At 39.8% G+C, this 16,691-nt stretch overlaps 1 protein-coding gene across 5 annotated transcripts; it reads left to right on the top strand.

Annotated features, from left to right (window-relative positions):
- Positions 1 to 52: 52 nt before the first annotated feature.
- Positions 53 to 16,308, top strand: YIPF1 (Yip1 domain family member 1). Of its 5 annotated transcripts, none has more exons than XM_058175159.1 (10): positions 53 to 342; positions 3,402 to 3,478; positions 4,198 to 4,361; positions 5,385 to 5,465; positions 7,736 to 7,823; positions 7,932 to 8,048; positions 10,473 to 10,639; positions 11,744 to 11,926; positions 13,212 to 13,309; positions 16,063 to 16,308. In XM_058175159.1, the coding sequence occupies exons 2-9, from the start codon at positions 3,448 to 3,450 to the stop codon at positions 13,302 to 13,304; spliced, it is 924 nt and encodes a 307-aa protein (XP_058031142.1). In that variant the 5' UTR covers positions 53 to 342; positions 3,402 to 3,447; the 3' UTR covers positions 13,305 to 13,309; positions 16,063 to 16,308. The 5 variants fall into 5 exon arrangements, with proteins under 5 accessions (XP_058031142.1, XP_058031144.1, XP_058031143.1 ...); XM_058175161.1 differs by lacking the exon at positions 53 to 342 and adding an exon at positions 1,670 to 1,701; XM_058175160.1 differs by lacking the exon at positions 53 to 342 and adding an exon at positions 1,686 to 1,794.
- Positions 16,309 to 16,691: the final 383 nt, after the last annotated feature.

Raw genomic sequence — 16,691 nt, 5'->3', positions numbered from 1 at the left:
TCAGTGACGTTTTTTAAACACGCCCATCATAACGCCGTTCCTGGTGGTTGCGGGGGAGGGGGGTGTAGGGGAAACATCAGCAAGACCAAAAGCAGTCAGATAAGGAGGTCCCGTTTCGCCTTCAGATTCGGGTCTTTTATATTATTTATTTTTTAGTAAAACTCGATTTTTTTCCCCTCCGCGTGATCGAATGTCTAATCCATGAATCCCTTTCGGAAAATTTGCAAAAGTGGAGAACGGGACGAGAAGTAGTGGGAAAAGAAAAGAAAGCCGAAATCATAACACAGTAGGTGGGGGGAAAAACAACTTTAAAGCCGGAATCCTATCAAAGCAGCTAAAAAAGTGAGTGGGGGGGGGAAATGAAAATCACATTTTACAAAACTGGACCAATAACCTCTATATAGAATTCTTGAATTTTTTACTTTCGAAGTCGGACGTTTAAAAACATTGACTGTACATCTTTTGTCTCTCGTGGGAGAACGCAAAAGATACTTGCATCTTTGACTAATTGTTTAATGGAAGATCTTAGAAAGGCTGCAGTATCTGAATATTGCTGCAGCTCATGTTTAGTACAGGTAAAGAGCCGCTATAGGTAAATCCGGTTTGCTTCCTACCTAGCCGGAATTCACAGGCCTGTTATATAAGTAAGGGAAATGAAATCTCCGAAATTTTCTCTTGGTCACTTCTCAGTTATATTCATGCAGAGTGTTCTGACAACGATATAGAACAGGGGTCCCCAACCTTGGCAACTTTAAGCCTGGTAGACTTCAACTCCCAGAATTCCCCAGCCGCTGGGGCTTAATGTTGCCAAGGTTGGAGACCCCTGATATAGAAGTTATTTGCTATCACCTTTTGCTGAGATGCTTTTCGACTTCCCAGTTTAGCTCAGCATTTCTCAATCTCAGCAACTTTTAAGAGATTTGGATTTCTGCTCCCAAGAATTTCTCAGCCAGCAAGCCCAAAGAGCTGAAAAGTTGTTAAGGTTGAGGAACACGGGTCTGATTGACGGTTCTGGGATTGCCGAGTGGTCTCCTATCCAAATTCTACTCAAATCCAACTCTGCTTAAACTCCTAAGACAGGGGTGTCCAAACTTGGCCCCTTGAAGAGTGGTGGACTTCAACTCCCAGAATTCCCCAGCCAGCATGAGCTATAAATATGAACAAGTTGCTGGCTGGGGAATTCTGGGAGTTGAAGTCCACCACTCTTCAAGGGGCCAAGTTTGGACATCCCTGTCCTAAGAGCATCCACTGCCAGCTACCTGTTGACACCGCCATAGCCAATTCAGGAAATGGATTTTCTGGTGTGTAGGTGTGTGTTTTTTCCTTTTAAGGTGACTCTGCTACCGGAAAAGTTAACATATCCACTATAGCTTAAACTGCCATGGCTTTAAGCTTTATGCTCTGGAAAACCGTTACCATTTAATTTAGCCCTTTCCATGAAGCTTTTCGTGGGCTGCAACTATTCCTGTAATTAGAACATCATTTGAGCACATTTTAAGGGTACCAAGCTAAGGAAAAAAATGCATTTGCAATTGATTGCTGTCTCTTTAAAGGGAGGGAGGAGGAGGGGGGAGGAGGAGGAGGAGGAGGGCAACGTGGATTGGTCAAGATGCTACAAAGCGATTTCTGTCTCTTTAAGAGCGAGAGACAGCGAAGAAGTGGGAGGGGTTTACTTAGTGCCTGCTGTTTCCGGCAATACAGGTTGGTTCTCGGCAATACAGGTTGTTTCTCGGCGTCTTCCCATTTGTATTGCCCCGAGCAGGTAGCGACGGCGCCGCCTGGTGGCGTGGTTGGGTAGGACTCTGACTGCGGCCTGTCTTTAGGGAGAGGGATAAAATCCATGTTTGCCTAGCAAAAACTCATTCCCCCCCCACCTCCCATGAGATGTCAGATGTGTATGTCAACATATGAGCCTTATAAACTCTGCTCAAGAAATTGAGGGTGGTTGGATGAAACCCCTTTCCCCGACATAAGAGCGATTCTGTTTTTCTTTAAACGATCCTAACTAATTAAGAAGCAGATTTCTGTAACTGTTGATCTGCAATTTTATTTCTTCCAAGTTTGCAATCATGGGCAAAGGGAGGATGGAGGTTACCTGCGCTTAAAATGTGGCCAGATGATAAGTTTTCTCGCTAAGGGTACTGTACTCTTTGGGTGACACTGACAGCAATATAGGGTGTGCTTGAAAGAAAAGAAACCCAGATACAGATTTCAGTGTAAATATTTTTTTTAATAAAAGAAGAGTAGAATAGAATAGAATTTTTTTATTGGCCAAGTGTGATTGGACACACAGGAATTTGTCTTGGTGCATATGCTCTCAGTGTACATAAAAGCATACTGCAGCAAAAATGATTACATTTCACAGTGCTGCTGCAAAATCCCTTAACCATTATTCAGTTTTCTAGTATAATGTAGTACAGTATTGTGGAAATTATAAACTGAACTCTTTTACTTGGAGCTTTTGCTTCATATTTTTCAAGGAATAACCAGAATATACAAGTGAAAGTCGAAAGAAATCTGTTCAGCTTCAAATATAGTTGAGATGAATTTTTTTTTTCCAATATCTGCTAGAGCAGAGGTCTTCAAACTTGGCAGTTTTAAGACTTGTGGACTTCAACTCCCAGAATTCTCCAGCCAGCACAGCACAGCTGGAGAATTCAAGTCTTAAAGCTGCCAAGTTTGAAGACCTCTGTGCTACAGATTTTTATTAGCCAAATGCAACTATAAGTGTTCCTTGAAGAAGAGTGGGAAAAGCAAGTTTCCCACCACTTCTCTGACTAAATGCCAGCCAGAGTGTTCTTTTCTTTGCATTAAAGTTGTTTTAATTCACCAATTTTTAATCCCTTTCATTCTGAGGCTTAAGACAGTGAACATAGCATTCCTTTCCCTACAAGTCAAGAGAGCAAAGTCACTCAGTGAGTTTCCGGTATTGGTGGTAGTAGGAAGTTAAACTGTGGGCACACATACCTCTTATCAAGGCAACTCATAATGGGATCTCAAGTAAACATTGGATTATGACTTCTCTGTACAATTTGACTGTCAGACTTTTTTTTCTTTTTATCCAGCTAAATTGAGATATATACAGGTATTTTTCTCAAGTCAAATTGGCTGAGTTAATAATATTAATAGAAGATGACAGAAGAGATAATTTCCTTTAAAAAGTACTGGTTTGGAGTTATTTGCATTTTTTCCTATTATATGCAGGCATTTCTGCTCAGTAGGTTAATGTATTCTCTCAATGCTTGTGGCAATTTTGTATTCTGGGATGAAACGAACTGCTCTGGAGAATCTGTTGTATGATGTTGAATAGCTGCAAGATCTCTGGAAATCAGTTTCAACAATGAAGAATAGAATTATGGTTTTCATTCTAAGACCATATTTGTTCTCTTTATATATTTCAGGATTTTGCTCAATTCCTATTAACAAACTAAGAATATCACTGCATGAATGGCTGCTGTGGATGACTTCAAGTTCCAAGGTACATTTCAAAAAGGGGTTTCCAAAACCTTTAGATTGTTCTGTGTTGTTGCTTTGCATTGCAGATTTAATCTCTGTCTCATGTATAATGCATGGTGCTGCCACATATTTTTTTTACAAGCAGTGTTATCATTGTGGAACTGAATACAATTATCCTTTCCTAAAGGGAATTATCTCAAGGTGTAATTTTTTTAAATTCACCAAGGAATTCAAATGACATATCTACTTCATTCTTTTTATCTTCTCCACAAAATCTTCTGCTTAAACCTAATGCCAGCTTCTCCTTTGGCATTTAATTGTTCCTTGACCAAAACAGGAGATGCAGTAGATGAGCCTTTGGTTTCATTCAAAGCGTATTCATTATAGTTATACTATAAGATTCACTCAAGTAACTGAGAAGGTATATTACGCCAGAAATCTTCCTGATGTTAGGTAAGTATTGTTTGTTAGTTGAACTGCTACTTGTTACAAAACTCCCTGTTGGGTTTCTGCTTTGTGGTGCTTCTTTTTATATTCCAATTTCAGAATACAGAATTTTTTAATAAATTATGAACTCCGTTCTAGGGCACGGATCCAAAGCTTTGTTTAACTGAGTAAACAAACGTCTTGGTAATTTGACAATATATTTACTTTAGAATATGATGCAAGAGTTAATACCATACAATTGTATGCCTTGAGAGGAAACGCTAAGAAAAATAAAGTCTTTTGTTTGTTTTTCAGAATTTGACGATGCAGCCAACTTGTTGGCAGCCAATCCAGATGCCGTCACTATAAGTATTGATGAACCTACTGAAAAACCAAAGAAAAAACATGGACGTCTGCAAGAATCTGGAAGAGAAGAAGACGATGAACTTCTGGGGACAGATGATTCTGATAAAACTGAGGTTTGATGAAAACAAACTGATTCTATCCGAAAACTGCTGTTCTTCTTCATATTGTTAATAAACACTGCACATATTGTGTTTAAAAAAAGCAGTAGAAACGATTAAGGACAACTCTGTGCAGGAAAGAGACACACTAGAATAGTCTTGGGGTGATTCAAATAATATAAATTTAGATCGCAGCTAGAAACCATCTAATGGGATGAGGGATTTTTCCCCTTAATATAGAGTTATTGTGTTGAATTATCCATTAGCATTGTGCTGATATAGAAAGATGCTGTTGCCATTGTTACAATCTTGGTTTGCGTTTCTGGTTCAATAAATCGATATTAAGGGGATCCATTCATATGTAAACAGATTATGATTAACTTTAACTTTAGGATATTCTGCATGGCTTTTTTCCATTTTTAATAGCAATGCAAATTGGATATAATTCTCCACTCCAAGAACTTTAGAAGGGATTTTTGTCCCTGTCAATGGACAAAAATTTAGTGACACTACTTGATTGCCTTTAATATTAAATCTGAACTTCTATTCGGACTTTGAGATAGGTTGAGTAAACTCACAGCTATCTAGCCCACAGATGGAAAGACATATGCACATATGATTGGGAATGAAGAAATGGGTAAAAACTGAGTTTGGGTCAAACTGTGAATCAAATCATTTCATCATTCCCAGTCATACATACATATATATTCTTTTAGTTCACTAGAGCATGGTCTAAATTATTGGGCTTTGGCCAGGTTGATGCCAGGTTGTCTCTCTTTCTGACAAGAGACTTGGCAAAAATACATGCATGTGCTTTCAGTGAGATGAGTCTGTAGAATTAACACAATGTAAGTAACCCTAACATAGAATAGGTGGCATAGATTTTCCTGAAAGCTCTGCTTTCCAGCACAAATGTCAAATTCAACTTTCTCCGGAGGGGTTCCTGTTTCTAACATAAGTGATATTGTTTGTATGAGTAAATAATATATTTAAATAAGAAATAAACCTGTACTTTCTTCTAAAAATCCTATCTTCCAGTTGCTTGCTGGGCAAAAGAAAAGTGCTCCATTCTGGACATTTGAATATTATCAGACATTTTTTGATGTGGATACGTACCAGGTTTGTCATCTCCACCTATGTGTATGGTGTAGCGTGTGCATAATGTGTTTACTTTAATGAAATAAGGTTTTTTGTTTATTTATTTTTTATTTTTTATTTTATTTTATTAAATTTCTATACCGCCCTTCTCCCGAAGGACTCAGGGCGGTGTACAGCCAAAATAAAACACAGAATATGTACAATTAAAAGAATTTAAAATGAACTATTACTATGCGGCCGATAATTAAAACATTTAAAAATTTAAAATATTATTAAAACCCCAATTTAAAAGCAACTATTTATGCCAGTCCTGCTTGAATGAATAAATATGTTTTAAGCTCACGACGAAAGGTCCGAAGATCAGGCACTTGACGTAAGCCAGGGGGGAGTTCGTTCCAGAGTGTTGGTGCTCCCACAGAGAAGGCCCTACTCCTGGGGGCCGCCAGCCGACATTGTTTGGCGGACGGCACCCTGAGAAGGCCCTCTCTGTGAGAGCGTACGGGTCGGTGGGAGGGATAAGGTAGCAGCAGGCGGTCTCGTAAGTACCCGGGTCCTAAGCCATGGAGCGCTTTAAAGGTGGTAACCAGAATCTTGAAGCGCACCCGAAAGACTACAGGAAGCCAGTGCAGACTACGGAGCAGTGGTGTTACATGGGAGCCACGAACGGCTCCCGTTACCACTCGCGCAGCTGCATTCTGGACCAACTGCAGCCTCCGGGTGCACCTCAAGGGCAGCCCCATGTAGAGAGCAAGTTTGAGTTTGTTTGTTTGTTTTGTTTCTGTGAGCCAATCCTGCATAGCAGATCCTGGTCTGTATTTATTTTGCTACTTCCTTGTCCATATGTGGCTTAACAAAAAGATATACAAGACCATTCCTTTTGAAAACCTTCCAAATATTTATTGCTCCTCTCTGCCAATTTAAATAGTTGGAATAGAACTTTCTGAATACGATCATCATTTTTGTACTTTTTCATGACCATGTATTATTATTTTTTCTTATTCTTCATACAAATAGTCCTTGACTTACGACCATGATTGAGCCCAAAATTTCTGTTATTAAGTGAGACATTTGTTAAGTGAGTTTTTCCCCATTTTACAACATTTCTTGCGACAATTGTTATGAGAAGCATTGCACTTAAGAAGTGAGTAACCTGTTTGTTAAGTGAATCTGGCTTCCCCACTGAGTTTGCTTGTCAGAAGGTCAGAAAAGATGATCACATAACCCCAGGATACTGCAACTGTTATAATGTTTCATGTTTTTTATCCTTTTTAAAAACCATCTTGAACATTTGGCGTTTCTTTTTTCAGTGTAGGGCTCCAGTCTGCATTGTATGACCTATTACTTTGCCAGCATGTGAAATTAAGGATATTGTACAATAGTTTGCATGTTCTACTATTAAGTCGCCTGTTTTTAGTATTGAAATGTAGATTGACCCCTTCCAATCTGTTGGCCACTTCACAGATTGTAGTTCTTTAGCATGGCTTTCCAGATTTGCTGCCATAACTTGGTTAGAACCTTGATTGATTCTTCTCCTGTTGCTTGCCATATTCCTGTGGGTATTCCATGACTTCCTGTAGCTAAATTCTAACTACTTCTTCTAGTACTAGAAGTTCTTGTGAGAGAGAGAGAGAGAGATTTCCTAAGGAATCTTGGATGTTGACATTTCTACTATACAGTAGTTCAGCATTCCCCTTCCGTCTTGTTTGATCTTTGAATCAGTTACTAATTGATTGGTATACCTTACCATGCACATAGTATTGATCTAATAAACCTTTATTTGCTGCTCAGGGGGAAAGACCTGTGTTGTTTTCTCTCATTTATAGCCATCACCACATTGTACAATTTTGGGGGAAAAAGTATTGTTGTTTTTTCAGAATTCAAAGCGACCAGGCTTACACCTAACATTAAAACTACAATGGCTGAATTCATTAAATGCTCAAAGCAAGCACATACCAATTTACGAGTTAGCTTATTTGCAAACCAAACCTATGATTAAGGGAACTAACAAGGCTTTTTTTTGTTAAATTAGAAGGAAAATGGCTGGATTTAATTATCCAAATCATAATGTAATTTGTTTGCTTTTGGTTTCTTGATGTATGAATGCAAGCAGTATGTTGCACATTGTTTATTTCTGACTGAATAAACCATACTTAATTTGCCCAAGATCCTGATTTCCAATGGGGCAATGTATAGATGGTTTTGTTAAATCCAAAATGTGTTCGGTATTTCTTTAATTTAAACAGTTTATTTATCTTCAGCCATATGATATATGCTGCTTTAATTATTATCAGGTTTTGGACAGAATCAAAGGTTCTGTATTTCCAGTGCCAGGGAAAAACTTCGTGAGACTGTACATTCGGAGTAATCCTGATCTTTATGGTATGTGCAAACAATATAATTTTGAATAAGGGATCTTCTCCCACTTTTGCGCTGAATACAAATAAGTCAATCAAACTAAAATGGGAATTTGCTTTTGTCTCAATTAAGGTCCATTTTGGATATGTGCCACGCTAGTCTTTGCTGTTGCAATTAGCGGTAACCTTTCAAAATTCTTCATCCATCTGGGTAAACGTGATTTTCATTATGTGCCAGATTTCCGCAAAGGTTCGTAAAATTATTTCAAGCAGTTCGTATCTATTCTGTTTTTATTCAATGGAAAAGTACGGTAGCAGGGATTGGGGTGAACCAGTTTGAAGAAGGTTGCCGATTTCTTTGTAGCCAGAATGTTGAAAGGCAGGCAAGGAACTCTGATTCTCAGGAGAGGCAGGAAGAAGGAATCCATGCCATGTTCCAACAGGGAGGAGAAGCATCACTCACTCTGGAGACATCATTCAGGACAGAAAATAAACCTGACATGCTGAGCTCAAACAAATCACCCTCAGGAGGCTTGGCATTGCAGCCAAACCAGGGGTGCTATTCAGCAGGTTCTGACAGGTTCTGGAGAACCGATAGCAGAAATTTTGAGTAGTTCGGAGAACCGGCAAATACCACCTCTGGCTGGCCCCAGAGTGAGGTGGGAATGGAGATTTTGAAGTATCCTCCCGCCAGAAGTGGGAATGGTGGGAATGGGGATTTTGAAGTATCCTCCCCCCAGGAGTGGAGTGGGAATTGGGATTTTGCAGTATCCTTCTCCCAGGAGTGGGGAGGGAATTGGGATTTTGCAATATCTTTCCCTCAGGAGTGGGGAGGGAATGGGGATTTTGCAGTATTCTTCTGCCAGGAGTGGGGAGGGAATGGGGATTTTTCAATATCCTTCCCTCAGGAGTGGGGAGGGAATGGGGATTTTGCAGTATCCTTCTCCCAGGAGTGGGGAGGGAATGGGGATTTTGCAATATCCTTCCCCCAGGAGTGGAGAGGGAATGGGGATTTTGCCGTATCCTTCCCCCAGGAGTGGGGAGGGAATGGGGATTTTGCAGTATCCTTCCCCTGCCACGCCCACCAAGCCATACCACACCCACCAAGCCACACCCAGAACCGGTAGTAAAAAAAATTGAATTTCACCACTGAGCCAAACCCTGGAATCAGTGCCTCTAGCTCTAGGTAGCCAAAAGGTAAAAGGTGGGTGGGCAGGAAGTAGAGCATCTGTACAGCTTTGATTTCATAAGAAGGCAAAGGAGCTCACAAACATCTGAAGGGGGAAGAGACCCAAACCTGGGATGGGGTTTAGGAAGAGAACAGCTTACCAACATGAATAATCACTAGTAAAAGAGATACATTTGCTTGGCTGCTTCTGCTAACGGTGCCAGGATGTATTCTCAACCAGCTTGGAGCAGATGGTTCCTGGATCCATCCCAGGCAAAAAAGACCAGTTGTGATGTTGTCCACCTTATAAAACACAGCAGTAACCAGAATGAATGGGTTCAGTACATGTGAAAAGAGCAGCAAGGTGATAAGTTACCCTTCACATAAACTAAGAAACAAGTAACTTGTCAAGTTGGATATTTAGCCCAGAATTATATATTGCCATAGACTCTAACTTTGTGTCCTGCTAAATTCTTTAATTAGCAGTTCTGTCCTGAATTGCTCATTTGTCCAGCGGTTTCCATTTTAAAAGATGCTTAGCTTGGCACTTTGACATACAAGGAGAGAAAGATAAATGAGTAAGGTACATGCACATCTTGAGGTCCCCAAAACAGCTGCCTATTCCTAATGGGCACATGAAGAGGTTCTCTCAGAATCCACACGTCCCTTGGCAAATCAGTATATTGATTACTTAACACATTGGCCTACTTTCAACACTGGTGAGTAGTCAAGGCAGCAAATGGAATTGAAAAGCAGAGTTCTAAATGTATGAATATTAAATTGTAGGAGCCAGAGGCTTAAGGATGATTTCGGTCACTGATTTCAACACTTGATTCCATTTTTTCCTCCAAGTCATGGGATAGAGAAATTGTCACTTTCCAAAGTTTGGTATGTAGCGTGAAGATCCTCATTTAGATTAATAAGTTTTAAAGAAAATCTGGAGGGATATCACTGGTCCTTGCATAGTTTACTCTGCAGCTTTTGAAGCTGAACGTGTTGTGATGTGTATTTTTCGGAGTATAAGATGCACCTTTTTCCCACCTAAAAGGGGGTGAAAATTTAGGTGTGTCTTATACACCAAATGTAGCCCCGTCCACCCACTGGGCTCTGCCTCGCAGCAATTTACCTCCTTGCAGCAAGGAGCAAGAAGAAACTTCAGCACAGCCTAATTAGCACAAGTTGATTGTCCCCGACTCTCACTGTTTCAGGCTGCAGAGATTGCCATTGCCTATTACTGCATGGGCCTCTTCTGCTTGCTGCAAGGAGGTAAATTGCTGGGAGCAGATTTTTTTTTTCTTGTGCTAATCAAGCTATGCTGAAAACGAAAATGAAAGTAAAGCAGGCTATTTGCTGTTTGCTGCAACAAAATTGCTGGGAGACAGAGGCAGATTTCTTTTTCTTGTTTTCCTCTCCAAAAAAGGTATGTGCGTCTTATACTCCGAAAAATACGGTAAACGCCTGTTAATCTTGAAGTGAATCGTAATCCTAAAATACATCTCTTTATAGTCTCCATAGCTGCGACAGCCATCTATGCTTATGCCTGGCTAGTTCCTCTCGCTCTCTGGGGATTCCTTATGTGGAGAAACAATAAGGTTGTGAACATTGTCTCCTACTCGTTTCTTGAGATTGTGTGTGTTTACGGCTATTCACTCTTCATTTATATACCAACAGCGGTAAGTATTATACAATTAAATATTTTAGGAAGAACAGGTGACAATATATGGAATAGCTAAATAGACCAGTACCAGTTTTTGATATTCCATGTGCAAAGTTTAACTGAGTGATCTGTATTATGTGATGTGGGACTGTTGTGATCTAGGCCCAAGTAGTGATTACCAAACACAATACAGGCCTGAACAAACTTATTTTATTAAAACAGCTGAGAATTAATCCATTTTCAGCTTAGTCCAAAACAAATTCTGTTTATTAACAGTCCTGCGGCCTTATCACCAACCTTTGTTGTCTTTGGCAACCTGCCAAAGGCTTTTCTTGGCAAACCCACAAAGTTCAAGAGACGCTGACAAGACAAACTGGAATCAACGTTGCTGGCTCATTGCTGCTCTTTTAAGCCTTATGGGAGTGGCCAATCATCTTCTGGCCTTACTCCAGAGTCGTCCTTTTTGCTTCAGCTGCTCTTGCCTTCTGGCAGCTCTTCTCATGTGTGCACTAGGAACAGGCTGTCCACCTCTGGAAGCTCCGGAGTCCGTGCATTGCTCCCAGAGGACCCTGGCCTCATCTCTGCCTCTGACGCAGAGCCCTCGTCTCGGCCTTCCCCGGACTCCAGGACTGGCCCATTGTCACCCCTAGCCTCCTCACTGTCCGACTCCGCTGCCAGGTCCGCAGGCTGGTGGCAGACCACAACAGGGACATAATTTAATTGTTTAGTCTATTATTTTTTGATTTAGTGATGGAAGTTGAGAACCCTAGGGATTGTACTCCCTACCTACCTACTGGGGAGGGCCTCAAGTTGGAGAAAGGTTTCAAAATGTCTGGAAGGTGACAGAGACCATAGCCGTTCTTCTCACAAATGTGTGTTGATAGAGAAGCTACAATTGTTTGACTGGACAAAGATACAGGACTGCATGTGATTCCACGGGGTTCCTTGTCATGTGACGAAATGCAGATAGGATGAAGCAAATGTGCTACTCCTGTATGGCAGGTTTCTCCATCACAGGTCATGGTATACCTGGATGGTTTTTAGATAGGGAAGCAGATTAAAATGTTTTACTTTTCAGCCAGTAAAGCCAAGACTTTATTTCTTTTCTTTTCCCTTGCAGATTTTATGGATCATTCCACAGAAAGTTCTCCGATGGGTTCTGGTGGCATTTGCTCTGTGTCTTTCAGGATCTGTTCTAGTAATGACATTTTGGCCTGCCGTTAGAGATGACAACCGGAGAATCGCAATGGCTACAATTGTGACAGTTGTCCTTCTTCATGCTTTACTGGCTGTTGGTTGTTTGGTATGACAGCTCTCAACCTGTCAACTATTATTTTCAGTTATTTCATTTTTATTTTTCAGTATTGGTTTGATTAGATTTGATTAGCTGTTGTAGAATTAGATAGTAACATATCTAATTAGCACTTTCAGAATATTTGCAAGCTACTAAATTGTATATTTGTGTGTATCCATATGCATGTGAGTGTACAATGTTACTTAAATATATCTAGAAGCTTGTTGGAGGGAATCCCAGGAGGTTTGTTGGAGAGAGAATTAACAGTTTTTTCAATTACTAAGTAACTTTTGGCTTATTTCCTTTGTCATCTTTATTACAGGTTGTTCTCAACTTATGACCATAATTTGAGCCCAAAATTTCTGCTGTTAAGTGAGACATTTGTTAAGTGAATTTTGCTCCATTTTACGATCTTTCTTGCCATGGTTGTTAAGTGAATCACTACTGTGGATGAGTTGGTAACATGGTTATTAAGTGAATCTGGCTTCCCCATTGATTTTGCTTGTCAAAAGGTTGCAAAAGGTGATCACATGACCTTGGTAAACAGCAACGGTCATAAGTATGAACCAGTAGCCAAGCATCTGAATTTTGATCACATGATCATGGGGATACTACAAAAGTTTTAAGTGTGAAAAATGGTCATAAGTCACTTTTTCAATTCTGTTCTAACTTTGGTCACTAAATGAACTGTTGTAAGTCGAAGAGTACCTGATAAATCTACTATAAATATTGTTTTGGTATTGTTTTTCCATATCTGACAGTCTGCATCTTCTATCTTGGTCATCTTTGAATATTTTGTTATTTCTATATTGGCTGTTCTCTGCCCATGTACATTAGAGGTAGTCCTTGATTTACAATTGTAATTGAGCCTGCAATTACACTTGTAAGTCATGCCAGTCATGAAGCAGGTCATCCCATGACTGTACCCAATTTTACAACCTCTTTTGTGGTAGTCATTAAATGAATGCTGTGGGTGCCAAGCAAATCCATTGTCCACAACGGGCATTTTTACTAAAAACCAGAAGTACATGGAAAAGATGTAAATTGTGATCACTTATGTGTGGGATACCCCCCTAAATGTGGGCCTATTGCCGAACAGCCAAAATGTGATTATGGGGTGATGGCCAACCATCACAACTTCAAATCCAGATTGCAAATACCTTTTCAGGGAGTTTTCATAGCTTTGAATGATCGCTAAGTGAACAGTCATACATTGAGGACTACCTATACAACTATATTGGATTGTAATGTTCACGATGTTCTGATATCTCCTCCTTGCACCCCATTGATGTAGGCATACTTTTTTGATGCCCCTGAATTGGAAGTTCTTTCATTGACTACAGTGCTTCCACCTAATGGAACAACAGAAGTAACAAAGGCTCAGTAAATAAGGTAAGATGTTACTTTCTTAACTTAAGTGTAACACTTAAGTGTATGTGTTGTACCTTAACGAAGGTATCTTTTCTTTTATGTACACTGAGAGCATATGCACCAAGACAAATTCCTTGTGTGTCCGATCACACTTGGCCAATAAAAAATTCTATTCTATTCTATTCTATTCTATTCTATTCTATTCTATTCTATTCTATTCTATTCTATTCTTATAAAAACTTTTCAGTGTAACAGGGCTTGCTGCAAGTGGTATCAACTTAAGCAGTAATACATGCAGTTAAATCAAGGAAACTGATCAAGGAAATCAAGTTAAATCAAGGAAACTGATCAAGGAAAGAAGCAACTTAGAACTAAGGAGAAATTTCCTGACATTTAGAACAATTAATAAGTGGAACGACTTGCCTGCAGAAGTTGTGAATGCTCCAACACTGGAAATTTTTAAGAAAATGTTGGATAACCATCTGTTCTGAGATGATGTAGGGTTTCCTGCCTGGGCAGGGGGTTGGACTAGAAGGCCTCCAAGGTCCCTTCCAACTCTGTTGTTATTATTATTATTATTAAATGTGCTTTGATTCTTAGATGGTTATTTCAAGTACATTCTTCCTGGATGTTCCGGAAGGCTTTTGTTGCACAACAGCTCAGGATCATTTTACACAAAGCAGTGACTGGGGGAGGTAGTGACATGCCAGCAGAGTCATGTTAGGCACTTTCTAAATTTTGGACATATCGAGCCCAAAATGTTCACCATCACTGCACTAACACTCTAGCAAGCTATTTCTGTACTTTGTTGTAGAGAAATAAGGAGGTACAACAGTATACAGAGTATCCCCATGTCTGCTTAAAGCCTGAATTTTCAACTCAATTAAAAACTAGAACAGGAAATAACATTTTAATCATAAAATTCCAATCTGTCTTCCATGTGTTTCAATCTCTGTATGACCTTACTGGAACTGATCACCAAGTATTTGGTGACAAGGTTCTACCAATATTCAGCTTTTTTCTTCTCTTCTGAGCCAAGAGCTTGATCAGTCTGGAGGCAATAATGTGTTGAATGATGGCCAAGCAATTTAAATCTAACAAGATGGAGGTCCTGCTGAGTGAGTGGGTGGTTCTTATGATCTGAAAGAGGATAGGAAGCTGTTTCTGAAGGAGGGGTACATGCTAGAGCAGTGATGGCTAACCTTTTTGCCATCGCGTGCCAGGAGGGGGGCTGTCGCGTGCCCACACCCATAATTTTATGTGCTCTGCCCCTGCACATGCATGTGTGACACACACACACACCACTCCTAGCACGCAATTTTCCCTCTCACCTGGCTCCAGAGCCTCTCTGAGTCTGGGAAGGGCGAAAACTGCCTTTTCCACCACCCTGGAAGCCCTCCAGAGGCCAGAAATGCCCCGTTTACCAACTTCCGGTTGGACAGGAAGTGACTTTTTTGCTGTCCCCAGGCTCCAGAGATTCCTAGAGCCAGGAGCCAGCTTGTTTCCCTACTTTGGGTGGGCCCAGAAGGCCCGAAAAAGCGCGGAACTGAGCTCGCGTGCCCACTGATATGGCTACACGTGCCACCTGTGGCACAGGTTCAGTAGAGGTACAGTAGTGACCAAAATTGTGGAAACCTTTTGAGACAAGTGTATTTTCTAAAACTAGCTAATAACTACTTTTTTGGGAGTAGTACCATAAAATTATATATCAGTGGAAAGATAATTTAATCAAGAATGTATTGCAATAACTTTTATGAAGGATTTGCTATTAGAATAACAGTTACAGTATAAAGAAAAAAGGGAAACACATAGAAAAAATGAGATATACAAAAATTATCACGTCAGTTAATAGTTGGGTAACCTTTAGCATGAAATTACGGCCTTACAATGTCTTCCCATGGAGTGAACCAAGTTTTTTAGCTCTGCAGCTCTTATAATGTGAAACCAAGATGGAATGATTGCTTCTATTAACTGGGTTTTATTGCTGGGTTGCTTCTGACTAACAAGTTTCTTTAGTCAGCTCCATAGATTTTCAATTGAGTTAAGGTCTGGACTATTCCCAGGTCATTCCAGCAGTAGAATATGATTATCTTGAAACTCCGAAAAAAAACTGGTGTTATTAGCCATCAAATCTCAAAAATAGACTTTTTCCAAAAGGTTTCCCCAATTTTGGCCATTACTGTATTATCCTTGATTCAGTTTTATCACTGGAGGCCTGGCACTTACGGAGTCCGCCCAGCATTGGCCAAACACTGATTATGGTTGAACCTAGATTGAGAGTGCCAATTCTTATTTATTGATCCTCATGCAATCTTTCATTTGGACCAATGCAGTGCATTTTATATTGAGGAAGCAGTTGATAACAATCCAGAACTACTTTTGTTACATAATATACTTAATAGCAACAGTAGAGTTTAAAGAACTGTAGTGGTTGCCAACTTGATCCTGAGCCAAATCCATAGTGCTATTAAGGTTGATCTCAAGGCTATTAGTCACTTGATGTTGCTTATTTGAAATACTGAGTTAGCCTTCTTGGTTTTTTTGCTTTCGGAACTGGGAAAACATCCCTGTTTGTTCCACTGTTGGGAGAAATTGACTGGTCTCTGATTATGAACTACTGTCGTACAAATCTATATGTGGCACCGGTTCTTAAAAGGTTTTGGTAGTGATCTAAGATACTAGCTAATAGATCATGTAATCAATGTTGGTGAATTCTATGGCTTTTTTTTTGTCTGTTCATTACAACTAACTTTAGAATTTCTGATATCACCTAGGAGATTTCAAGTAATCAGCTGAATTGGTCTGCTTGAGAGTGATTTTGTTGCTGCACAAAGAGAAGCAACCCAAAATGAAACCTGGACCAAGAGGAAACTTTGAGTGGGATTTTGTGTCTCTAGATACTGTTTGAATGAAGTCGCACCATCTATAAAAACATATACAGTCTGCTTTTCTGTAAAATGTCACAGAAGGAAATGGAGAATGATTTTAAAGCTTTCCAAATTAAACTAATTACTGTTGAACATTTGTTGTCTTTAGGAACCATGTTTTTTTTTTAAATTTAAATTAACTGTACTTAGTCTTTACAGTTTTGTGGGGGATGGCTTCCTTCCTGTGCTATAATGGCCTGCTGATGCTCATGTAGCAATGATATAACAGAGGAATTCTCCAGTGCGGGGCTACTACAGGTAATCCTTGATTTACAACCACAATTGAGCCCAAAATTTCTGTTGCTAAGTGAGACAGTTGTTAAGTGAATTTTGCCCCATTTTGCAATCTTCCGTGCTACTGTTGTTAAGTGAATCACTGCAGTTGATAAGTTGGTAACATGGTTGTTAAGTGAATCTGGCTTCCCCATTGTTTTTGCTTGTCAAAAGGTTGCAAAAGGTGATCACATGACTTTGGT

The sequence above is a fragment of the Ahaetulla prasina genome, chromosome 3 (assembly GCF_028640845.1).
Source record: "Ahaetulla prasina isolate Xishuangbanna chromosome 3, ASM2864084v1, whole genome shotgun sequence".
NCBI classification, from domain to species: Eukaryota; Metazoa; Chordata; class Lepidosauria; order Squamata; family Colubridae; genus Ahaetulla; species Ahaetulla prasina.
The sequence above is the reverse complement of the archived record's forward strand: the minus strand, read 5'-3'. Positions and strand labels throughout refer to the sequence as shown.

Bases quoted from the DNA above. Each gene is read 5' to 3' on its own strand.
- YIPF1 (XM_058175159.1), top strand. From the start codon at position 3,448: ATGGCTGCTGTGGATGACTTCAAGTTCCAAG. The intron at 4,362-5,384 runs GTTTGATGAAAA...CCTATCTTCCAG, and splicing joins ATGATTCTGATAAAACTGAG to TTGCTTGCTGGGCAAAAGAA. The intron at 11,927-13,211 runs GTATGACAGCTC...CCATTGATGTAG, and splicing joins TACTGGCTGTTGGTTGTTTG to GCATACTTTTTTGATGCCCC.